Genomic DNA, 25,370 nt, shown 5'->3' with positions numbered 1-25,370 from the left:
CCAGAGCTTACAACAGTGGACCACGACCCCCCAGGGACCACAAAGCACCGGGTAACAAAAGGCCTGAACTTTATTAATTCTCCGCCCATCCCACGCCACAAGGCCCTTGTGGGAAGTCGGCCGAGGTCAGAGGTCACCAGGCCTCGGGGCCAGGGGGCCCGAAGCGCCTCAGAAGCTGCTCCTGGTCCTCCAGGTCCTTCCGCACCTTCTTGCGCATGTAGAAGATGGGGCAGTCCCGGCTGCGGGTGAGGACGGGGGTCAGGGCCACTGCCGCTGCCCGGGGCACACCAGAGTCCCGTTGCCCAGCCCAGTGGTGGGGCAGGGGCCGTTCCCAGGACTTTGGCCCCTGTATGCTGCCCACCCAACCCCCCTCCCACGATGGGCTGTTTGCTCAGCGGGCATGGGGGGAGCCGATAACAGCGGGTGCTCGCTCAGGCGCTGGGCCACCAGCCGTATATCACCTGGCACCTGGCGTGGGAACCCGCCCCGCCCACCTGTTCCCTGGGGAAAGGCTGGCCCCGCCTTGGCAGAGGGGGCCAGGACCGTGTGTGTGTGCGTGTGTGTGTGTGTGTGTGTGTGTGTGTGTGTGTCTCCATTTCCCGGGCAGATACTGGGTGTCCAGCGCTCCCCACTCAGCAGCCCCCAACCCCACCCCAAGAAGGCTGGGATGGGCACTGGCCCGTTTTGCAGGCCAGGACGCCGAGGGTCGGCGATGCGGGGGGCGCCAAAGCCTGAGAGCCCGGAGCCAGGGCTTTGGTCCATAGGCCTCGGCAGCTCGGAGGAACCTGGGCAGTCCAGTGCTGGGGCCCAACAGGCGTGCCCACCTGGTGCAGATGACGTCCTCGTGCAAGCTGCCCTGACAGCGCTGGCACTGGGTCCAGAGGCGCGAGAAGCGCTCCTCCAGGGCGTTCAGGTGGGACACCTGGGGATGGAAGGGCTGAGTGGGCGGCCCTGTGCACCCCCAGCTGCCCCTCCCCGCCTCCCCTGACCCCTCACCTCCTTCTGATACAGCTCCGACCCCCGGGCTTCGCAGAACTTGCACACGGCTCCTGGGGTGGGGGAGGGGACAGGTCAGCCTGGGCCGCCCCACCCCTGCCCCTTCCCCGCCCGCTGCCCATCCCGGCTTCTGAAAGTCCCCATCGATGAGAGAACAAGGGAGCAAGTGTGTGGAGAAAACTCCCTGGGGAACTCCCAGGGCGGGGGGCCCAGGACCCTCGTGGGGCTGCCTGCAGACAGGAGCCCCCCACCCAGGGGCCGGGGCCTATCCAGGTAGCCATGCCAGCTCGTGGGGTCGGTGCCGGGGACCTTGGGTGATGGCAGAGGTGGGAGGGCCAGGGGAACGGGGTCGGGGTCGGGGACGGTGCTCACCCTGGTGGCTGAGGACAGTGCGGCAGCCGATGCAGCAGTTTTGGCGTTTGGCGAAGGCCAGGAGGCCGCCCACCTTGCCCGTGAGCACTGTCTTGCAGCGCGTGTGGTCCCCGCCTGCGTGTGAAGGCAGGTGGTGGGCCAGGTGCCCTCCCCCGACCCCCACCCCGGTACCCCCGCCTGCCCCCCGGCCGTACGCAGCAGCACGGCCTCGGCTCGGCCCTCGCCCAGGATGGGCTCGAAGATGCGCAGCAGAGGCTTGGCGAGCTGCTGCTCCAGGTAGTACTGCGTGTCGATGGGCAAGCTGTGCTCCAGCACGAAGAGGGGGTCCTGTGGGCAGAGCAGCCGGTGTGGTCTCACACAGGGGCCCAGGAAGGGATGAGGGGCTGCGGTCCCTGCCAGGCAGGGGGGCAGGGGCTGTGGTCAACAGCGGGCAGCCAGGGTGAAGGGCACTGTGAACTGCCGTGGATCTTCCAGTCATGAGTGGGGGCAATGGTGGTGGGCAGTCACTGGGCCCAGACTGGGATGGGGTCAGAGGTCATGGGGGTCCCTGGCCACGGGCCCTGTGATCCATGCTAGGGTCCACAGGTAGGAGCCCTCAGGTCACCAGGGAAGGGTCAGAGTTCACGGTGGGGACAGGAGATGTGAAGGTGGATGTGAGCTGGAACTGAAGATTGGAAGCCAAGATAAGAGGTAGTGGGACAGGAACTGGGGACTGACGAAAGGGTGGTGGGGGTCAGAGGTCACTGGACATCCAGGTAGGATGGGGGAGGAGGGTATGAATCCAAGAGAATTATAAGTTGGAGAGCCAGGATCAAGGAGCCAGTAAGAGACACAGAAACAGAGGTGGTGAGACAGACACTCTCGCTCTGTGCAGTGAAGCTAGGCCCCCTTCTGCAGGATGGAGCCAGGAGGGGTCAGAATAAGGGGGGGGGGGGGTGGGGGCCTCTCCAGAGGGTACCGGGAGGCCCGGGAGCAAAGCATCACGGAGCCAACTCCCCGGGGTGTGTTGCGGGGCGGTTCTCAAGGCCCCGTGGGGCCTGCGGAGAGAAACACCCTCCCCGCCAGGCCTGGAAAGCAGAAGTGAGAGCAGAGGAGAGCTGGGCGGGAGCGGGCAACCCAGGTGGGCCTGACCTCGGACTTCATGTAGGCGGCCACGCCCTTGGCGGCACTGATGATCACGTAGGGGACACGGTCGCCCAGGCTGGGCGCGCTCCCGGGGTCCCGCTTCCTCATCCTGCGGGGAGACCGAGGCAGCGGGCCGGGTGAGGGCAGGTGGGATGGTGGGGGCAGGCTGGGGGGTAGGAAGTGGTGGGCCCAGCTGGCGGGAGAGGGTCTATTTCTGGCCGGTCCCGCCCCCTCCCGCGCTGGGCGGACCTCTCGGCAAGCTCCACATGGGCCTGCTTGCCCGCGTAGTCTGCGGCTGCGCGGGTCAGCTCCTTGGTGATGACCAGCTGGGAGATGTCGATGCGGTTACACAGCAGGTCGGAGATGACATCCTGCGCATGCGCCACGGCGCCCGCGGGGTCTCTGCAGGGGGGCGGACGGACGGACGGGCGTCACCGGTGGCTGCGCCGCCCGGCTAGCACCTCCACTGCCCTGAGGCTGGGGGACCGGGATGCGCTCCAGGGACGGGGAGGGGCCCTGCCCGGCCGCAGGCTGCCAAGTGGCAGAGGCAGGGCCGGAACCTGCAGCTGTCCGACCCCACACTCTTTCCACAGCTCCGCCACCGACGAAGGGCTGGGCCTGACACCTGTGTCCCCAAGGGGGGAGGGGCTGGGGGCCGGGCTCCAGGTCCGGGTGAGGGTTCCACACACCGGTCGATAAGCAGGCGGCGCAGAGAGGCGGTGACGAGGTTGGCCACTAGGGGGCAGTTGTCCCTGCGCACGGCCTCCAGGCCCTTGCAGTCCATGCGGTCATGGGCGTCGGACCGGGAGGAGAAGAGCAGGCCCGCGTAGCGCTTCTTGCTGATGAGCAGGTACGGGAAGTAGACCTGGGGGGAACCCGCGGCTGAGACCCCCTGAGGCTGTGGGGGCCAGCGCCCCATCCTGAGGCTTCCCCAGAAACAGACAGGGCCAGACAGGGATGGTCCCTGGGACCCAGGATTGAGACACGGGAAGATGGACCCCAAGACCCCAGCACCTCAGCTCAGGGGGACACCCTCAGCATTCCAGGGACCCCAAGTTGGAAATGGGCTGGGATAAAGCTAGACCCTAAAACCCGAGATCCAGACACTGGGGTGAAGTCTGGAGAGCCCCAAACAGGGGCCTGAAACAGACCTGAGGCAGACGGGGGAGACCAGGCAGCACCCCCACAAAGAGAGGAGACTAAGGGCAGGGAGTGAGCACTGGGGCAGGGACCTCCCCAAATGGACAGGCTCCAAATCTGAGAGGTGTACCCCAAGGCCTGACCCCAGCTTTGAACGCGGGGGATGAATCTGGCGTGAGGGCTCCCAGACCCAAGCCTGTCACACGCTGGGAGGCAGGGAGCACCGGGCAGTGGTGCCCCGATCCAGGAGTTGCCCCGTCAGGGCCGCTGCTGCACAGGACAGCCCCTGAAAACACCTGAAAACCAGAGACGCTCCGAGACCGACGGGGTCTTTAGGAAACAGACACCGTTCTGCGTAGCAAAGCCCAAGGCTTTTGGGTTTCCAAAACCAAGGTCCCCAAACTCAGGAGGATCCAGGCAACATAATACCTCAAAACTGGGGCTTGGGCTTCCCTGGTGGCGCAGTGGTTGAGAATCTGCCTGCTAATGCAGGGGACACGGGTTCGAGCCCTGGTCTGGGAAGATCCCACATGCCACGGAGCAGCTGGGCCCGTGAGCCACAATTGCTGAGCCTGTGCGTCTGGAGCCTGTGCCCCGCGACGGGAGGGGCCGCGATAGAGAAAGGCCCGCGCACCGCGATGAAGAGCGGTCCCCGCACCGCGATGAAGAGTGGCCCCCGCTTGCCGCAACTGGAGAAAGCCCTCGCACGAACCGAAGACCCAACACAGCCAAAAATAATAAATAAATAAATAAATAAATAAGAAAATCCTTTAAAAAAAAAAAAAAAAAAAAAAAAAAAAAAAAACTGGGGCTTACGAAAAAAATTTTTAAATAAATAAATTTTTAAAAAATAAGGGACTTCGCTGGCAGTCCTGTGGTTAAGACTCAACGCTTCCACAGCAGGGGGTGCGGGTTTGATCCCTGGTTGGGGAACTAAGATCCTGCATGCCGCACAGCATGGCCAAAAAAAATTTTTTAAATAAATAAATAAAACTGGGGCTGATGAACTCAAAGAATAGGATACCCAGGGCACCCAGATCAGCGCACCTCGAAATGGAGACATAAGCAACAATGGGCGTTCCTGGATGCTGACGCAGTAGGAGAACCCTACCCAAACGCACTCAAACTTTGCAGGCACCCTGAGAATCAGAGACCCCCCGAAAACTGGCAAGACCCCTGTCTGCCCACTCCAAGCGCTGGGGGGCCCCCACTTACTTTCTCAAACTCTAGCCGGATGGGCGAGGGGAAGTGGCCAGACACCCAGTCCGCAGCCTCCCGTCCCAGGGCCATGGCCTCAGCCACAGAGGAGACGCCAAATCGGCACATGACAGAGTCAGTGTCACCATACACCACCTGGGGAGGGGCACGTGTGACCCAGAGGGTTGGGGAGATGCTGGCGGCCCCTGCACTTCCCACACCAGCCCCAGGCCTGTCTCAGGCCAGCAGTGGGCAGGCAGGAGGCCCCTGACCTTGGCATTGGCACTGTAGCTGTTCTCCACCGTGTACTTGGACTCCACGAGCTGCTTCGTTTTCTCAATCATCTGGCGCCCGAACCCAGTGACGCTCTGTCAGAGAGAGAATCAGGCAGAGTGAGGGCCCAGGGGCCATCCCCAGGGAACACGGGCTTAGGGTCCCACCTCTGCTGCTTTCTGCAGGTGTGAGTATGGGTGAGCCACTGCCCTTCTGGGCCTCAGTTTCCAAATCTGCAAAATGCGGCTACTGAGCTGCTCCTTAATGGTCTGTTGGAAGTAGGTCCCTGGCCCAGAGCTCTGGGCACAGAGGAGGAACTGACCGCAGCAAATAGTGGTGGAAAGGCTGGAACCAGAAGAGGCCATCAGCTCAGTGTTTCTCTCCACAGAGGTGCTGAGAATCTGCAGACACTGCAGGCAGCTCTCCGTGGTGCAAGACTACTGACATTCCTGGTCCCATCCCCCTATCCTTGGGCAATCAGAAATGTCCCCCCAAAGGTAGGGTGCTATACCAGGGCCATGGAAAGACCATTCCTTTCCAAATAAGGAAACTGAAGCTGGGGGAGGAGAAGGGACGCACTAAGGAGAAACAGGCGTGACTCTTCTGTTTTTGTTTGGATCCACCCAGAAAACCTTTGTCTTTAACTAGAGCATTGAGGCCACTTATGTTTAGTGTAATTACTGATTATATCTGAGCTTAAATCTACCATCCAACTAACTGTCTTCTATTTGTCCCACCTGTTCTATGTTCCTTTTTCTTTCTAACTTCTTTCTGGAATGGCTCAGTATTTTTTTTTTTTTTTTATTCCACTCTGCTGCCCCCATAAGCTTGAGAGACAGAAATAGGGAAAGAGGCTAAGAAACAGAGACATAACAGAGACTGAGGGAAGGGGCTGAGAGGGAAATGACAGAGAGACAAGGCCAGGAAGCAGCAGCCGCTACAAGGAAGCCCCAGGGGAAGCAAAGCCACACCCTCCTGCCTGGCCTCCCCTCGGGGGCTGGAACCTGACAGCCAAACATCCACTTCTTTCCACCAAGGAGGATGGGAGATGCCCCCAGAGATTATGAAGGGCCAGTCAGAGCAGTAAGGGTGGCCTACTGTAAGAGATTAACCTCACCCAAAGAGAGGCCTGGCTCTTGGCTGGCTCCTGGGAGGGAACCTCTAAGCCAGGGGTCCCCAACCCCCGGGCCATGAACCAGTACCGTCCGTGGCCTGTTAGAAACCAGGCCGCACAGCAGGAGGCAGGCGAGCAAGTAAAGCTTCATCTGTATTTACAGCTGCTCCCCCATTGCTCCCATTACTGCCTGAGCTCCGCCTCCTGTCAGGTCAGCAGCGGCATTAGATTCACACAGGAGCACGAACCCTACTGTGAACTGTGCGTGTGAGGGACCTAGCTTGTGCGCTCCTTGTGAGAATCTAATGCCTGATGATCTGAGGTGGAGCTGAGGCGGTGATGCTAGCGCTAGGGAGTGGCTGCAAATGCAGATTATCATTAGCAGAGAGGTTTGACTGCACAGAGACCATAATAAATCAGTTGCTTGCAGACTCATATCAAAACCCTATCAGTGAGTGGCAAGTGAAAACAAGCTCAGGGCTCCCACTGATTCTGCATTACGGTGAGTTGCATAATTATTTCATTATATATTCCAATGTAATAATAATAGAAATAAAGTGCACAATAAATGTAATACACTTGAATCATCCCCAAACCATCCCCCCACCACCCCAGGTCCATGGAAAAATTGTCTTCCACGAAACCGGTCCCTGGTGCCAAAAAGGTTGGGCACCGCTGCTCTAAGCCCTTGGCGTGTCCTGCCTGACAAGTGTCTTTGTTCATCTGGGACCTTGGGTCACATCAGGTGATCTGTGCTAACGTGATTTACGGTGGGGCCTTGGGCCACATGGTATCCAGCTTGACGTCTGGAGGGACTGGAGACTGAGTATCTAAGGTCAGTCACGTGGCGCTCCATGCACCTGACCCCCAATAAAAACCCAGGACACCAAGGCTCAGGGGAGCTTCCCCAATGGGCAGTACCATGTGTATGGTCACACATCAGTGCCGGGAGGAATAACTGCTGTCTGCAGGACTACCCTGGGGAAGGCAACTGGAAGCTTCCACCTGGTCTCCCCTGGACTCTGCCCCACGTGCCTTGCCCTTGGCTGGTTTTAATCCCTATCCTTTCACTGTAATAAATCATAACCATGAGTATAACAGCTTTTCTGAGTTCTCGGAATCCTTTTAGTGAACCACTGGATCTGAGGATGGGCTCGGGGGCCCCTGAACTGTAAGTGGGTGTGTGTGTGCACAGGCCCCTCCCAGCATAAGGCCCACCCACTGCCAGTGCTTCCAAGTGTTCCACCCACAGCCATGTGAGGACTGACACAATGTTCATGAAGGGAGCTCCCTGTGGCTGGAGGTAACCAAGTCTGGAATGTGCAGGGACCCCAACCCCAGGGGAAGGGGCTAGACAGAAGACCTCTCTAAGAATCTCTCAGGCCATGAGCTGAGGCACTGATCCCAGCGTGGCAGAGCCTCAGACCCGGGCGCTCTGTGGTCGTGCCGTGGGTCTGTTTTTCTGTCTGAACAGCAGAGTACACAGGCCTAGGGTGCTGCTGTGGCGGGGAGGGAGGTAGCGGGCTTTCATGCCCACATTCCCTCAGAGCAGAGCACTGCCCTAGCCCCGGCCAAGCATCCTCACTGGGACGGGACGGGGGACCCTCGTGCCTGTTCCAACTGTGACCGAGAACACACCGCGCATCAACTGCCAGAGCCTGACTGTGCTGTTGGGTGACCCCCCAGCCCCGCCCCAGCCCCCCGATAGAGACACGGCCCTGTTCTCCCGTCAGGAGGAGGGAGGGAACTTGCTCTCTGCTTCCCCACCCTCATGGGGACCAGGGGAGGAGGTGGGCTGGGGTGGAGACTGCCAGGGACATAGGGGCTGTCAGGTGACTGTGTGTCAGGTGGAAAGAATGAGCTAAACTGCTTCCCTCCCTCAGTCCCTGGGCCTCTGCCTCCCCCACCCCGCCCCACTCCAGCCCTCCCGGAATTTATTTGTCTACAGAGTGCCAACTGCTTTCCCAAACACATTTACTGCTGTCACCATCTGTGTCCCCGTGAGGCTGGGCACCAGGGGAGGAACTCTCATCCACTGTGTCACCTGCTGGACCCACAGAGCACAAGGCCCAACCTACAGTGAACGGTCAGCAAGTATTTGCTGAACCAACAAATGAACCAATCGCACAAGCATCCACTCTCCAAAAGGTCGGCGGGTTGGGGCGATCTGGGCCCTGACCTCTACTACACTGAGCCCTGGTTCTCCCCACGGGGTGGTTGTCTGTCCCCTACCTGCCGCGGTGCACTCACCTGTGAGATTTCCAGGCACGGCAGCTTGCCCACCTGGGCACCAGTGAAGCCGTACACAGAGTTGGCGCTCACTTTCAGCGCCAGCTGCCGCCCGTCCAAGACCTGCCGCCGTAGGGGGTCTGTCTCCTTGGCCAGCTCGGCCTTGGCCCTGGGAAGAGAAGGAGGAGGGCGAAGCAAAGGCCATTCAGGTGGCATCTCAGGCCTCAGGGGCCGACGAGAGGCCCGGGCCTGGGCACTGGTCAGGGTGCCTTCCTAGAAAGGGGTGCCACACACACTTGTGCAGGTTGCCCACTGCACAGAGGTGCCCAGCAGAGGGGCTGGAGGGAGCTGCCTGCAGGGGGTGGCTTGTTCTAACTCCGGCACAGCTGCAGCTAAGGGCATCCATGACGGACAGGGATTGCCAGGCCGCCTCAGCAAGGCTGAGCTCTGAGCAGGGGCGGGCGGGGCGGGGGTGGGCGGCCGGGCTCAAGGGCCCACCTCTTCCGGGCGCTGAGCAGGTTCTCCAGGATCTGGGGCAGCAGCCCCTTCCGCACCGCCGTCTTCACAAACTCGTCCCCCGTGGGCGTCTTGATGAACTGATCCTCGGTCAGGCTGGGCCGAAGATGGTGGGGGTGATGCCTGGCCTCCCCGGCGCCTCCTCCTCCATCCCGTCTCAGGGTCCCCCCACCCCTTGCCAGTCCCCTCCCCTCCCCACTAGCTCTGGATCCCCAGCCCCAGCCCGCCTGAGGCCGGCCCCTGGGTGGTCTCAGGGTACACACGGCGAGGGGGGCCGCCATACCCCAGTTTCTGGGCAGTCCCGGGCCGCAGGAGCGTGGTGTAGCACAGGTTGTGGGCCATCATGATGGACGGGTACAGCGAGGAGAAGTCCAGGGTGGTGATCGGAACATCATAGTACCTGGGGGGCAGGGAGGAGTCAGGGCGGGGAGCCCCCCTGTCCCCACCAACCCCGCCACCAGGCCTTACCCTTTCAGGGGCTCGATGACCGTGGCCCCCGTGTAGTCCTCGCCGCCCTCCGTCTTCACCACGGGCATCAGCAGCCCCTGCCGCATGGCCTGGGAGGGGAGAAGGTGGGAACTGTGGGTGGGCGCGGGCAGGGCCCCTCAGCGGGGAGCGTGGTGGCCGGGGCCCGCCCTGGGCTCTGCCCGCTGACCTGCCGCAGCAGCTGGGACACGACCTTGACCTGCTGGCCGCGGCTGAGCAGGTAGCTGAGGGGCACGCCGGTGACGCGCGCCATCTCCATGGCGTTCACCAGCACCATGAGGCGCTCCAGCAGCCGCAGGGGCAGGAAGGCGTCCTTGAGACAGTACACGGCCAGGCGGCGGCGTGTCTGGTCGTTCCCGTTCTGGGGACGGGGGCGGGGATTAGGGGCCAGGGAGGCGACAGCGTGGGAGGGAGGAGGAAAGGAGGGCACAATCTGAGGACCCAGTGCGGCCCAGAGGTCGGGGCAGGGCAGCGGAACAAAGGTCGCCATGCCAGAGGTCGCAGGAGTGGGTAGGGACAGGGGTCCCATCTGCGGGGCGAGATCAGAGGTCAAAGGTAGGAACTAAAGGGGAAGGTCAGGAGAACAGGCGGGGGGCGGATGTCCCAGGCCGGGAAGGCAGATGGGCGCCGAGGGCCGGGGTCGGGAGGGTGGGGGGAGAGGAGGGGCAGCGGGCAGCGGGGCGGGCAGTGGGGCGGGCAGCGGCGCGGGCGGGCGGCGGGCACCTGCAGGTCGGTGATGATGCTGTGCTGCACATCCTCCTTCTGCTCGCCCAGGAAGTGGAAGCTCACGGCGTTGAGCGTGTAGGACCGCAGCTTGTACTCGCGCAGCAGCACCTGCAGCGAGCGGCAGCGAGTGGGCGGCGGCCCGGGGAAGTGGCCCCGTGAGGGCAGCCCCCGCCCGGCCCGGCCGTACCTGCAGCATGTCCATCTGCACGCGGCCCACCATGCTGACCACCTTGCTGTCCCGCCGGCCGGTCTGCCTGGACTGGAAGGACGAATCCCGGATGCCGGAGCGGAGGCCGGACACGCGGCCCAGGAAGGGGAAGGTCTGCACCTGGGGGCACAGCACGTGGGAGGGCGGGGGCTGTGGCGGCGGGATCCGCAGGGCCGAGACCCACGACACCCCCCGCGGTGCCACCCTCTCTTCCTGCTGGGAGCCCCGCGGGCAGGGGCAGCTCTGGGGCAGAAGGACCCTCTGCGGCTGGGCAGGCACGGATGGGAGGCTGGGACAGGGAGAGTCAGGGGCCCGAGGGCTGTGGGCGTGAAGGACAGTGCCCAGGGGCTGGGGCGCAGCACCTCTGGCTGCAGGAGCTGGAGGAGGAGCAGACTTGGGGATGGTGCTGAGCTTGACGGGGAAGCAGCGGGTGCTCGGGGTGGGAGGCCTGGGGGACGGCCAGGCGGGAGCGCGAGCAGGGCACGGTGTGGAGCGCCAGGTCTGCACTGGCGACAGTGAGTGAGCGGGGGCCAGGCGTGGAGGAGAGGCCTGAGCTGGGCTGGGAGCAACGAGGCTGGGGGTGGAGGGCAAGGGAAGGGAGCGGAGGCCGGAGTATAGACACCAGGCTGACAGGGGTGGGCTTCTCCCTGGAGCTGCTGGGGGCCTTAAAGTGTGCTTGTTTGCTTTTTCCATTATGAAACTGGCCAAACATAGAGAAAAGGAAGAAAATAATACAATATACTCCGTCAGGAGTTGAATTGGGTCCCCCCAAAAGATGCGGAAGTCCTAACTCCTGTACCTCAAAATGTGACCTCATTTGGAAATTGGGTCTTTGCAGGTGAGCAAGTTGAGGTCATTAGGGTGGCCCTGATCCAATATGACTGTGTCCTTAGAAAAAGGGGACATTGGAGCACAGAGACATGCACAGACGGGAGAGACAGGGAGAGTGCCATGTATACTCCAGCAATGTCTGAGGCGACCGGAAGCTAGGAGAGAGGCCTCAGAAGGAACCAACCCTGGGACACCCTGACTGGCCTTCCAGCCTCCAGACTGCGAGACGACACACAACCGCGGGGCTTTGTTACGGCAGCCCCTGCAAGCTCATACGCCCCGCTCCAGCCCACACCAGATTCAAGCATCAAGGTTTTGCCACCTACTTCAAGGACACCCCCTTTTTTCCTTATTTTTTGTTGACATATTTTAAAGCCCGAAGAATAAGGCACTGTACCCCTGCCCGCTTCAGTCTGCCCCTCCAAATACACAAGCCTTTTCTTACTTAACCACGAATGCTTCCTCGCCTCTGCAAAAGCCACAGAAACCTTCTGGGCTTTGAACGGGGCAGGGACGGGGCCAGAGCCGGGGTTTCGGGGAGGCCTGTGGAGCTGCTGGGCAGCCGCCCACACCCTGAGCCCTCAGTGGGGTGTCTGAGGGCAGCCCCATGCCCCCACCCGCCTGCCACACCTTGAGGATCTGGGCCCGGGAGATGAGGTACGGAAGGTCGAAGTTCTGGATGTTGTAGCCAGTGATCACGTCGGGGTCCATGATGCGGACGAAGGTGGACCAGGCCTGAGGCAGGAGCACACCGGGTCACCCAGGCTGTCATCCTGGTCAACCCCCTGCCATGGAGCCTCCCCACTCCTGGAATGTTCTGGAAGCCCCCAAGAGCAGCCCAAGAGCCCTCCCACCCGTGGAAGAAAGACTGGGAAGGTGCTTCTGAAAATAACGAATCCAGAGGGGAAACGGCTCAGAAAACGGCCTCGCGCCTGGGAGGTGCAGTGTGGGGGACTGAGGAAAATGGGGGTTGGGGGGCATGGAACGAGAGCCACCTGGAGCAGGTCCTCCTCCCGCTCGTAGCTCTGCACCTTGGCGCCCAGGATGGGGGCGCAGGGCCGTAGGGTGAGCGCCAGGCGCAGGAAGGGCTCTGGCTCGCCCCAGCGCAGGCCCAGTGAGCAGATCTGGATCACGGGGTCCCGCTCAGGCTCCGGAAAGATGCCTGCAAGGGGAGGGAGGAGGGGGAGGCGGGGGCCTGACCCCTGATGCTCCCTCGTGGCACAACGGGTGGGTGCACCTCTAAATCTCACCTGGCCCACCCACTCCTTTCTGTCCCCACTGCCTGCAGACCCTGCACAATCCACCCTGGCTCCCCCACTGCCTGCAGCTCCCGGCCCTCTTCCCCATCCCTCACAGACAGGGCCGGTCCTGCCCCAGCGCCTCTGCACTTGCCACTCTCTCCGCAGGGAATGCTCTCCCCGCCCCACTCCCCAGCCCCTCCCTCTTCACAAAGCTTAGTCCCTCGCCGCCCAAGGCCTCCCCTGCCCACCTGTCTGAAGCAGCCCTGTCTGTCTCCATCACCTTCCTCCTTTGTGTTGCGAGTCTTTTAATAACCTGTCTGCTTGTGGGTCTACTCCCTTCTCCCTGAGTGAGCTTAAGAAGTGCAGGGACTCCCGGGGCGAGACTGGCATATCACTAACATCCGGAAGGAGGGAGGGAGGAGCCCCAGGCCCCGGGGACACACCTTTGCGGCCAGCGCACTCGATATCAAAACTGAGCACCCGCAGAGGTGCGATTCGCTGCCACTGCCCTTCTGGCGGGTGACTGACCACATCCGACCACAGCACGTCCGCCTCCAGCTGACACAGTGTGGCCTGTGGGGACGAGGTGGGTGAGCGTCTGCAGGGTCCCGGCTCTGTGCCCCCCACCCCACCCCGGGGACCCACGCACCTTCCCCTCTGGCCTCAGGACGTATTTCCCAGCCGGGAGCTCCAGCCAGTTGCAGCCGACGATGTCCGTGTCCACCATGAAGCTGCAGGGGGATGAGGGTCAGTGGGCAGAGGCTGGCTGGAGGGGTGAGGTGAAGGAGGCGAAGGCTGGAGAAGCGAGGCGGGGGCCATACCGGATCTCAAAGTCAACGTTGGCCTCGTAGGGCGCGAAGCTGGGGGTGCCCAGGCCGGCCACACGGATGCCCTGCTCCAGGACGCGGCGGGCGGGAGCCACGAGGCGGGGCAGCGCCAGGGTGATGCGCAGAAACGGGGAGGGGCCGTGCCCGTGGTATCCAAACATGCCTGCAGACAGAGCGGGTTGGCACCGGCCTGGAGGGACCCCCACCCACCTGGTCCCTGGGGCAGCACTCACTCTGCCGGGAACACAGCTCCATGGCCAGCACGGCCAGCCCCGTGAGCTCCTTGCCCCCACGCTGGTCCCGGCTGATGGCCGCGTTCAGCTCCCGCTGCAGGTCGCTCAGGTGCTCAGGCCCAAACCCTGGGTGTGGGAGGGCAGGTCAGAAGTGCAGGGGGCCTCCAGGCGGTAGGGGCAAGGAGGGGTCTTTGGGGTCGGGGCCACTCACCGGGGGGTGCCGGGGTGTAGAAGTAGGGCGCAAAGCCGTGGATGTGGCAGCAGACAGAGACGCCCTCGTCGGTGACCCCGAAGGCGCGGATCACCGGCACGGAGTCCTGGGACGGCGGGGGCACCCCAGGCAGGGGCCGTGCTGGGCCTGGGGGCGTCACAGGGTAAGGCAGGGGCTGCTCTCTCGGACACCTCAAAGGTGTGCCTGCCTCCCTCCTGGTTTACGTGTCCACCCTTGTCCTCCTTACAGTCCTTTTCCCACTGCACAGCTAGAGGGAGCACCCAACCCATGACGCGAGGCCCAGCACCACCACCCTCCTCGATGCTCCTCGGTAACCCTCACCACCATCTCACGTTCCGCTTCCTTTTTTTTTTTTCCTGGCCGCTCCACGCGGCTTGTGGGATCTTAGCTCCCCGACCAGGAACCGAACCTGAGCCCTCGGCAGTGAAAGCAGAGTCCTAACCACTGGACCGCCAGGGAATTCCCTCCACTTCCTTTCTTATTCTGCCTCTCCTTCTAGAACGTGAGCCTCTGAGCACAGGGACCTGGTCTGCCTGGAACAGGGCCTGCCTCAGTGCAGACACTCATTTGTTCCCGACTAACTGGATGGACGAATGGATACCACGCCACATGCCTCTCCCCTCTGCGAGGAGCCAGCTCCTTCAGGCCTCATTTAGAAGATGCCCCCCTCCTCCAGGATGCCCCCACCCCAGCTCTGTCCCTCCCTCTCGCAGCCCTGGTCACCTGGGCGGGGACTATCTGTGTCCATCTCCTCCCACAGAGCCAGAGGGGCTGACCTGACCCAGCCTCCACCCGGGAGCCCAGGGCCCCTCCTCCCACCCGCCAGGCCTCTGTCCCCCAAACTCACCCACGTAATGATCGATTTCCAACTGCTGGAAGATGAGGGGCTCCGTCTGGGGGTCCAGGGTGGGTGGGGAGGGCCGAAGCCACCGGGCATCTATGGCTGTCGGGGAGAGCTGCCCTGGATGGGGGAGAGGGCAGCAGGGCTCCGTGGAGGTGTGGTCCTGCTTCGGAAGTCAGTACGAACTGCCTTCCCAGCCCCGCCAGTGATCCCTCAGGTGGCATCAGATTCGTGAAAAGAAAGTCAGGTGGAGGTCGTGGTCTGGACCAGGCTGGAAACTCGAGAGAGACTGAGGAGTCAAGGGTCAAAGGTAGACTGGAAGTGACAGGAAACAGAGGTGGCCTACTGACATGGGGTCAAAGGTCAGCCCCTTGTGGAGCTCAAAGTGAGCCGGGGGCTGGCAGTTAGAGGTTACAGGTCAGCTCCACGGTTCAGAGGCATGACAGGTGTGGGGTGCAAGGGGCTCCTGCTCTAGGTCTCACCGTCTGCAGCCCCCTCCAGGGCCGACTGCAGCTCCTCCTCCTCCTGTTCCTGCAGCCTGTGCTCTGCCTCCATCTCCTCCATCAGCGCCAGATCCTCCTCGAACTGCGATGGCCGATATGCCTCATCCTCATCCCAGAGGCTCCCACGGGCCCGCTTTGGGGGCACCCCAGACCCTGGGCCTGGTCGCCGCTTACCATCCATCCTGTGGGGCAAGTTGCAGCGGGGTGAGGGTGTCCATCCTCTCCATGGCCTCCCATGCACCCACCATGACCGTGAGCTTTTTAAAATATCCAGAGTGGGGAATTCCCTGGGTCCAATGGTTAGGACTCCGTGCTTTCACTGCTGAGGGTGCAGGTTCAATCCCTGGTTGGGGAACTAAGATTCCACAAGCCGTGTGGCGCAGCCAGAAAATAACTAAATATAAATCAATCAATCAATCTCCGGAGTGCCTGAAGAGTAACATGACTCTCCATCCCCCCACAAACACTCTCCCCACCCCAACCCCCCCCACAGGCTCAGGGGGTGCTGGCACCTTCCAGATGCTCAACAATCATCAGCAATGCCCAGCTCAGTTTAGCCCTTTCCTCACATGGTCAAGCCCCCACATAATTTTTGTCCTCGTTTGCTTGCCCCTTGCCAACCCCTTGGCACCAGCCGTGTGCACCCTCCACCCTCTCTCATCACAGACTTGGTCCTCAGATCATCCCTTTCCTTCCCATAGGCCCCTGTCCTCAATGCCCTCGCCTGCCCGTCTCCCCATTGGCCCAGACCTTCCTTCTACAAACGGCTGGGAAGCGCCTCCTTCAGGCCTGTAATTTAAAATTATTAAAAATGAAAATTTTTTAAATTAATTATTTATTTAGAAAAATAAGTTTTAAAAAAGTACACTTCTCCCAGCATCAGGCCAGGACGGAGGGGATTATGAGAACTAAGAGCAGACCCAGACCCGGCTGGGAGAGAGTGGGGGAGGGGACAGGTCAGCTGCCCTAGGTTCAAGTGAACACCTCTGGATCTTATAACTATCCCCCACATCCAGTCTCCCCTTAGTCCTTTTTGCAACAGACCCCTTGCCTTGGAGCTGCCACAGCCAGCCCAGCCTGAGACTACAGTTCCCAAGGTGCATTGCAAAGGGTCATCACATGATCGTGTTCTTTCTCATGGAATGGGGGTGAATGTGAGGTGTACAGCTTCTGGGACAGCCTGAAAAGAAAGCCTGCCTTCCAGCCTTTTCCCCCTTCCCCATGGCTGGAGCGTGGATGTGGCGGCAGTGAGCCAACCTTGACCACGGGGACAAGGACAACACTGAAGGGAATGCAGAGCTCCAAGATGGAAGGAACCTGGGCCCTTGACAACCTTCTGGAGCAGAGCTGCCTACCTTTGGATGGTTATGGGGAGACATAAACTTGTATCTTGCCTGGGCTACTGTGCCTTGGTGTTTCTTTGTTATAGCAGCTTAGCCTAGACCTTAACAAACACAGCACGGAAAAATTCTGAGCTGACTGGGGATATGTTATGGCAAATGTTGGTGGTATACAATGGTACACTTCTCAGCATTAAAAAGGAGGTGGCCGCTGATATACTCACAGGATGACCGAATTTCAAATAGATAGCTAGTGGGAAGCAGCCACATAGCACAGGGAGATCAGCTCGGTGCTTTGTGACCACTGAGAGGGGTGGGATAGGGAGGGTGGGAGGGAGATGCAAGAGGGAAGAGATATGGGGATATACGCATATGTATAGCTGATTCACTTTGTTATTAGCAGAAAGTAACACACCATTGTAAAGCAATTATACTCCAATAAAGATGTTACCAAAAAAAATGCATAAAAGAAGCCAGACACATGAGTATATGCTGGGGAAATGGGAAGTAACTTTTGGGGTGATGAAAATGTTCTGAAACTAGACAGACAGAGGTGATGGCTGCAGAAAATTGTAAATGCATTAAATGCCACTGACTACACACTTTAAAATGGTTAATTTCACCTCAATTTAAGAAAACAGTATATATTGTATGATGCCATTTACACAAAGTTATAGAATAGACTAAGCTCATCTATGGTACTAGAAACCAGGCTGCTTCTGCGGTGGGAGAGATTGACTGGGAAGGGGCATGAGGTTGTTTTGTGGTGTGATGGAAATGTGCCGTACATCCAACTGTACACTTCAGACCTGTGCATTTCACCATATGTAAATTGCACCTCAAGTAAAAGCAATAAAAGTGGGGAGGCTGCAATTACACATCTAGGGGTTTATGCTACAGATACACTATCACATAATGAAAACCTGCATTTACAAGGTTATTTCCGGCAGCATTGTTTGCAGTCGCAAAAGACTGGAAACCACCTAAATGTCCTCCCCTGGGGGACTGTTTAAATAAGTTACATGAATTCCGTTCCATGGAATATTATGCAGCTCTATAAAGGAATGAGGAAGCTTTCTATGTACTGAGACAGAGGACTCTCAAAGACCCATTGTTAGGCAGAGAAAGCAAAGTGCAGAATGTTGTACATAAGAGAACTTTTGTATATATATATATATATTAAAAAAAGGTGTCTAAGAAAATGAAGAAAATGTGTATCCTGATTCTAATCATTAGGAAACAATCAAACCAAAGACAAGACTGGCCTGCAAGATGGAATCTTCAAAAAATGTCAAAGTCACGAAGAGGGGAAAAAGGGCCAGGAAACTGTTTTAGATTAAAGGAGAGACTACGTAGTCATGAAAACTAAATGCAAGGTCAGATCTTGGATTATCATGATGACTACAACTTGCAAATAGTTCAGCCCAAAAAAAAAAAAAAAAAAAGAGGCAGCACATTCACAACTGGCAAATCCAGGCAAAGGTTCATGGGTGTTAATTGTTCTTGTCTTGGGACTTCTCTGCAGGCTTGAAATTTTTCAAAATTAAAAGTTGGAGGGAAACACATAAAATAAAAATAACATTTTCACAAGGTGGGTGGGAGAATATATCTAAAGATGTTGGCTTTTCATGCATAGTTCTGGCAGGATGGGTAATAAACTGGGCAACACTGGTTCCCTGGGGGGCTGGGGTGAGAAGACAGTTTGACCAAGAGCTAATTCATATACCATATGATTCACGCATTTCAAGTGTATAGTTTAACGGTTTTTAGTATATTCAGACTTGTGCAACCATGACCACCGTCCATTTTAGAACACCTTCAACGCCCCAAAAAGAGACCCTCTGGAGTCAGCCCATCCCCCTCCTCCCCCTCCCCGAAAGCACCACTGACCCACTTTGTCTAGATGGATTTGCCTATTCTGGGCATTTCCTAGAAACGGAATCTTGTGTCTGGCTTCTTTTCCTGTGGATGATGTTGTCAAGGTCCACCCACATAGCACGGATCAGTGCTTCGTTCCTTTTAATGCCTGAATATTTCCCCACCATGTCGCTATCTCACATTGTGTTCATCCACGAGGGTTGTTTGCACCTTTGGGCTCTTGTGAAGAGTGCTGCTATGACCGTGCAAACGCGGGTTTTGTATAAGGAGAGAATCTGAACCGGCTCTCCTTTTGTGCCCTCTGAAGTAACTGTGAGAGATGCAGAGTCAGGACCTGGGGGAGAAACCCGGGTGAAGCAGAGGAAGCGGAGCGGTTTCCAGGAGCCTGGAGGAGTGGCCAGACCTGGCCTGGCAGAGGGAGGTAGAAGGGGGCCGAATGGCAGCCCTGGGTCACTGGGCTGTGGCCAGGGGCTACGATGGGAGGGCAGCTGTCACCGGAGCAAAATCTAGGGTCCTGGACTAGTTCCCTATCCCAGGCGCTGCCCCTAGTGCAGTCAGGCGAGGCAGCATTAGAAGGAAGAAGGCCCCTGGGTGTCCCCCCCTCAGGGGCCCCGGCGCAGAGCAGGAGCTTGGCAAACGTTGTGAGCTTCTCCCTTTCTCGACACTTCAGTAGCAAATACTGAACAGCGAGCGAATCCAGCAATAACACACAACGATGAGTGTCTGCTTCGGGCCAGACACCAGTTTCTCTGTGACACTCACTCCCTCGAGGCTGTCATCCCATCCCACCCAACCTCACGGCTTTAAATGCCACCTCTACGCTTTTGTGTCTCTGGCCCAGATTTCAGCCCGGGCTCCAGACTGACAGATCCAACTGCCCACTGTGAGCATGTCCCTTCAGGCACCCCAGACTCCAAAGCCGGGCTCCTGATCTCCCCACAACCCTGCTCCTTGCACCACACCATCTCCGCCGATTCAGTAAGCAGCAGCTCCCATCACGCCAACAGCCTTGGAGTCACCCCAACTTCTCTTCCCCTCAGACCACACGCTCACTCCATCTGCAAATCCCATCAGCTCTGCCTTCCAACGGACAGGAGTCCCACCGCTTCTCGGCCTCCCAGTCTGGTCCCTCTGGCTCCCTAAAATGGTTGGCCTCTTTATTTTGTGCATTGCTGTTTGTCTGGCTCCCCCTGCTGGAAAATGAGCTCCTAGTGGGCAGGGATGCAGTTTCCTTCACTGAAGTATCATGGGTGTCAATAACAGCGTTTGGCCCATAGAGGGCACTCAAGAAATATCTGTTGGGACTTCCCCGGCGGTCCAGCGGTTAAGACTCTGCACTTCCAAGGCAGGGGGCGCGGGTTCCATCCCTGGTCAGGGAACTAAGATCCCACATTCCCTACCACAAGGCCAAAAAAAAAAAAAAAAAAAAAGGGTGCTCCCTGCCATCAGCATCCTCAGACCTCCCCTATCCCCCAAACTACTGCAACAGCTCTGATTCCTGACCTCTCCCAGCCGAACCAGCTTATAAAGCCTCCTCCCCCACACCTGGGGAATTTGTCTTCAGGGCTCCCATTCCCCTGTGAAAGAATTAAAAAAATTAAAATAAAACGACTATGATAAAAAAAAAAAAAGAAAAAAAAAAAAAAAAAAGAAATATCTGTTCAATGAATGAATAGCCTCTTCCCCCACCCCACCTCCATCTCCGTCCTTGCACCCTGCCCCCTCAGTGTTCTCCACTCAGGAGCCAAAGGGATCCCATACTAGTGTGTTGGATCACCCATTCCCTGCTCTGCTCGGACGCTGCCCCTGGCTCTCATCTCATGCACAGTTAAAAGCAAAGCCTTCATCTTGGCCCACAAAACCCTGCACAACTGCACCCCACCCTTCACGGACACCACCTCCGCCCTCTTTCCCTTGCTCACCCCAGCCACTTGCCTCCTCTCTGTTCCTTCAACACTCCAGGCTTGGTCCTATCCCAGGACCTCTGCACAAGCTGTTCCCGCTGCTCTGCAAATGCTCTTTCCCAGATCTTACCACGGCTCCCTCCTCCCCTCCTTCGGGTCTTTGCTCGGATGTCCCCTACTCAGTGAGGCCTGTTTAAAAATACAGCCCCCTGCCCCATCCCGATACTCTCCAACCCCTTCCCTTGCTTTACTTTTCTTGCTGGCCTTTGTCGCTGTCTGGTGCACTGTACCAGGTCTCAAGAGTTCTCAAAGCGTGGTGCCCTGGACCTGCAGCATGAACTTCTGGTGGGAACCTGTCTGAATGCTGATTGTCAGGCCCCATTCCAGGCCTACTGAACGAGGGCCTCTGGGGGCGGGGCCCAGCAATCTGTATATCGAGCCCTCCAGGGACTCCAACGCTGCTCAAGTCTGAGCACCACTGCTTATTCATTTTGTTTACTGTCTGTTCCCCACGAGGAGAATGGAAACACTGTGAGAGCAAGGATTTCATCTTTGTCTCCTGCTATATCTCATGTCCCCAGGAGAGTGCCTGGGACTGAGTACGTGCCCAATAAATATTTTCCGAATGCAGAAGGAAGGAAGGAAGGAAGGAACTCACTCACAGAATTTTCACCAAAACTTCTGAGGGTGGTGCTGCTATTAACCCTCCAACACAATGACTGGAACTGAGGCCCAGAGAGGTGAAGCCACCTGCCCAAGGCGGCACAGCTAGCTCAGAGGGGCAGAGCCAGGGTTCAAACCCAGGCAGGCTGGCTCCAGAGCCCCACCGGAAACCAGCGCTCCAGACTGCGGCCTCCAGGTGTGCCAGGAGAGGTATGGGGGTGAACTGCCCTCTGCCCAGCTGGGGAGACAGAATTAGGACCAGTTCATCAGCTTGCTCACCCCCGTATCCTGGCTCACACACATCTGCTGAGGGATTGATCAAATAATGACAGATGAACCTATTCACTCTTGCCCCCCAAAAAACGACACACTTTTCATCTTTGGTCTTGTCCCGCCTCTGAGCCTCTCTGATTCCCGCTGCCCTTGTCACAGGCTGGGGACCATGTGGGCTTGTGTCTGACTCCCTCACCAGACAGAGAACCTTCGAGAGTAGGGCAGGGCTGATGCTTCTCTGGGTCCTCAGCATTATCCAGCATGGAACGTGGTCTTGGGAAGTATCTGCTGGATGAAATCCTCCTTTTTCTTGGCCACCTAACTCTCTGCATCCTTTGAGACTCGGCTCCGGTTCAGCTCCTCCACGCTCATCAGCTGCCCCTTGGGGTTCTCACAGTGCCTTGGAGCACTTCCGTTACTGTACGAGCCGTGATGGCTTTGGGCTGGGAGGCCCTCAAAAACAGGGGTCAGGGGCTCACTCCAGTCTGGGTCCCCAGCAGCACCCAGCACGGCGCCTGGAACGCAGGCCACTTCAAGTTGTGTCAGTTTAGACTCCTCTCCAGTGTCACCGACTCCACAAGTCTGCACTGAGCCCCGGCCTTCTTCTCTTGGCTCCCAAAGACTAGCACTACCTCTTTATAGCTCAGGGCGCTCTGGCTTGAGGTTTCCTGTCCTTCCCCCAGCCAAACTGAATTATCACTGGCTCCCCAGTGCCTAACAAAGGCCCTGCCACACGAGCAGCTGGCTGAAGGAATGAAGAGAGGGAACAGCATTGCAGGAGGAGGGAAGGGCATGGCAAAGGCCCTGAATGGGACAGGAACCTAAGGGGCCTGGGTGGGGAAGTGCAGGAAGCAGGGGGAGAAAAGGCAACAAGAGGTTCCTGGAGTGGGTGTGGCCATGAACCTGAGACACTGACATCACCCTGCCCACTCACTCCACCTAAGCTCTGCCCTCAGGGTGGCACCCCCAAACTTGTTCCCCCTCAGCCTTCTCTCTCCAGCCTGCTGTTCAAACCGCAAACCGCAGTAATCTTGGGCTCCCCTTTCCTACCCTATCCCATCGTGCGGGCTCAGACCCCAAACACAACCTACGCCTGATGGATTCTCCCCGCCTGCACTGCAGACTGAGCCACCTACGGTCCCCTCCTGCCTCCTAACTGGCCTCCCTCCTTCCACTCTTGCTCCTGCCACAATCCTATCTTCAGTCAGCCGCCAGGGACTTTTTTTTTAAAACGCAGGCAAGAGTCACGTTGCTGGGATGTTTAAAACCTCCCCCGGCTCCCTATCGAACCTAGAATAAAAGCTAACCGCACACCGAGATTTACAAGGCCCTGCAGGATCTGGTTCTCTATCCCGTCTCCAGCCTCACCTGTTCCCTCCAGCTACAAGCACTACAAGTTCCTTTCTCCTTCGAGGCTTTTGCCCTGGATGATCCCCCTGCCCGGATCGTTCTTTACGTGGCCGACTTCTCTCTCAAATGTCACTTCCCCAGAGAGACGATTCCTGATCACCTTCGTTAAAGAAGCAGGCTACTCTGTTTTACTTCACTTGGGATAACGTATCACAGGCTTGAAAGCATTGCTTTATCGTTTATACTTATTATTTGTCTACTGTCTGTCTCCCCCTGAGACAGGGACCTTTTCTGACCTGTTCCGGTTGTAGCGCCTGCTTCTAGAACAGTGCCTGGCACAGAATACTCAATATTTAGTGAATAAAAAATGACGCTATGCCCCCACGTGCACCATTCAGTCCCCAGTGCATCCGGAACCGGTCGCCCCAAGGACCCTCCAGGGTGAGTCCACGGAGCCCAGCGCAAGCGCCCCCCGCACGCCGAAGGGGCGCCCCACCCTCTTCATCTTCCCGCGCGTCCCCGTGCACGCGCCCACAACAGGCCCCTGCCCCTCTTCCGCGCGCCCCCCAAGCCAAGGGGATTCCTCTCGCCGTCACGCCCCACGCGACCCCTCACAACCCTCTCTCAGACCCACGTGCCCGGCTCCTCAAGCCCCCTTCCCTGCCAGGCCGAACCGCCTGCAATTTCCCTTCTCCCGTAACTCACCCGCTTCAAACGGCGTTTCCCGCCACAGCCCACGCCGCCGTGACCCCTGACTCCGGCGCGCGCAGGCCCAGAGTAGAGGCACGCCGAGCCGGGCCACGCCCCCACCGCCCGAATAGGGGAAAGCCACGCCCTGTTTCCCCCACCTCTGGGGCACAGGCCACGCCCCCTCTTTCGGACGCGGGCTGTGGTCTAGTCCCCTTGCTGAAGAACCCTCGCCGAACCACGCCCTTCTGACGTATGAGGCTCAAAGCCACGCCCCCTCCTTGCCGAAGCGTCGCTACGTAGTGTTATCTGAGCGCGCGCAGCGGTCGTGGGCACTGGCTGTCACCACGACTCCGCCAGTTCTAAGGTGCTAGGCGCGCCTCCTCTGCTTCCCCACCTGCCTCCTGGCCGAGGCCTTGCTCGGTAGGACCACCTGGGCACTGTTCATTCTTCAGCTCGCGCAGCCTGACCTTTTCCCTCTCCGTGGAGGCTGGCCGGTTCGCGCTCAGATCCTGGCCTGGTCGGTCCTCCTGTCTCACAGCGACAGTTTCCCCATCTGTAAACTGGACTCAGCGCAGGGCGGGCACACCTGTAAGGCGAGGGGCACACTGCTTGGGTTGGGACCGTCTCTTGTAACTACTCTCACTTCCGCTGTTCCCTCTCCCCCTTTAAAAAAAACATAATGTTTTTCAGTACCCAACCCATCCCTCCAAGCAACACCCTCTTCACCCTCGACCAGGACTGTCCGTCCAGCTCACCTCGGTGTCCCCTCAAGGCATGGCGCAAGAGAAGGAGACATTAGGAGAACTCCACTGCCCTTCCTTACTTTGAACTCATCTGGGCCTTTTGTGAGGCCTTGCCGGACTTCCTCTTCCAGCTCCCACATTGCCCCGTGCTGACCCCATTAAAGCCCCTATTCCCTTACCTTCTAGCAGCCCTTGCTCAGCCCCCCATTACCCTGACCAGCCCTGACTGGTAGACAACTCCAAGGAGGGACTTGGATCTATTTATTTATTGTTTTATTTTATTTTTTAAATTTAATTTTATTTTTGGCCGCGCTGCCCAGCTTGCGAGATCTTAGTTACCCGACCGGAAATCGAACACGGCCCCCGGAAATGAAAGCGCAGAGTCCTAACCACTGGACCGCCAGGGAATTCCCTAATATATATTTTAGAGGTTACTTTCCATTTAGAGTTATTACAAAATATTGGCTATATTCCCCGTGTCGTACAACACATCCTTGAGCCTATCTTACACCCAATAGTTTTCACCTCCCACTCTCCCACCCCTGTTGCCCCTCCCCCCTACCGGTAACCACTAGCTTGTTCTCTTTATCTGTGAGTCTGCTTCTTTTTGTTACATTCACTAGTTTGTTGTATCCAGATTCCACATACAAGTAATATACAGTATTTGCCTTTCTCTCATTTCACTTAGCATAATGCCCTCCAAGTCCACCCAGGTTGCTGCAAATAGCAAACTTTCATTCTTTTATGGCTGAGTAGTATCCCATTGTGTATATATACGCCACATCTTCTTTATCCATTCATCTGATGGACACTTAGGTTGCTTCCATATCTTGGTAATTTAAATCATACTGCTGTGAACACTGAGGTGCATGTATCTTTTCGAAGTAGTGTTTTTGTTCTTTTTGGATATATACCCAGGAGTGGGATTGCTGCATCCTGTGATAACAGTTCTAGTTTTAGTTTTGCTTTTGGTTTTGTTTTTGTTTGGCCGAGCCGCGTGGCTTGTGGGATCTTAGTTCCTCGACCAGGGATTGAACCCGGGCCCTCAAAGTCCTAACCACTGGACCACCAGGGAATTCCCCTAGTTTCAGTTTTTTGAGAAACCTCCATACTGTTTTCCACGGTGGCTGCAAGGAGAGACTTTATCTTGTTCACTGATGTTTCCAGTGCCTAATATTGTATTTGGCACATAGTAAATACTCCACACATTTTTTAAATTAATTAATTAATTTATTTATTTATTTTTATTTGCGTTGGGTGTTCATTGCTGTATGCGGGCTTCCTCCAGTTGCAGCCAGCAGTGGCTACTCTTCATTGCAGTGCGTGGGCTTCTCATTGTGGTAGCTTCTCTTGTTGCGGAGCACAGGCTCTAGGCACATGGGCTTCAGTAGTTGTGGCTCGCAGGCTCAGTAGTTATGGCGTGCGGGCTCTACAGCGCA

At 58.0% G+C, this 25,370-nt stretch overlaps 1 protein-coding gene across 2 annotated transcripts; it reads right to left on the bottom strand.

Moving 5' to 3' along the window:
* Positions 1-52: 52 nt before the first annotated feature.
* POLD1 (DNA polymerase delta 1, catalytic subunit) lies at positions 53-23,305 on the bottom strand. Of its 2 annotated transcripts, XM_007179929.2 has the most exons (27): positions 23,204-23,305; positions 15,070-15,272; positions 14,594-14,707; positions 13,726-13,872; positions 13,515-13,640; positions 13,276-13,444; positions 13,104-13,185; positions 12,898-13,027; positions 12,209-12,375; positions 11,844-11,948; positions 10,362-10,502; positions 10,172-10,282; positions 9,618-9,809; positions 9,431-9,519; positions 9,246-9,362; positions 8,945-9,058; positions 8,468-8,615; positions 5,103-5,198; positions 4,849-4,986; positions 3,183-3,358; positions 2,743-2,895; positions 2,500-2,602; positions 1,563-1,695; positions 1,369-1,482; positions 997-1,049; positions 825-922; positions 53-239 (listed from the first exon to the last, which is right to left on the bottom strand). In XM_007179929.2, exons 2-27 carry the CDS (start codon positions 15,269-15,271, stop codon positions 134-136), a joined length of 3,324 nt encoding a protein of 1,107 aa, XP_007179991.2. In that variant the 5' UTR covers position 15,272; positions 23,204-23,305; the 3' UTR covers positions 53-133. The 2 variants fall into 2 exon arrangements, with proteins under 2 accessions (XP_007179991.2, XP_057389454.1); XM_057533471.1 differs by lacking the exon at positions 9,618-9,809.
* Between the last annotated feature and the right edge of the window lie 2,065 nt (positions 23,306-25,370).

This window comes from Balaenoptera acutorostrata, chromosome 19 (assembly GCF_949987535.1).
Source record: "Balaenoptera acutorostrata chromosome 19, mBalAcu1.1, whole genome shotgun sequence".
Classification (NCBI taxonomy): domain Eukaryota; kingdom Metazoa; phylum Chordata; class Mammalia; order Artiodactyla; family Balaenopteridae; genus Balaenoptera; species Balaenoptera acutorostrata.
Note: the sequence above shows the minus strand (reverse complement) of the source record. Positions and strands in the feature narration are given on the sequence as shown.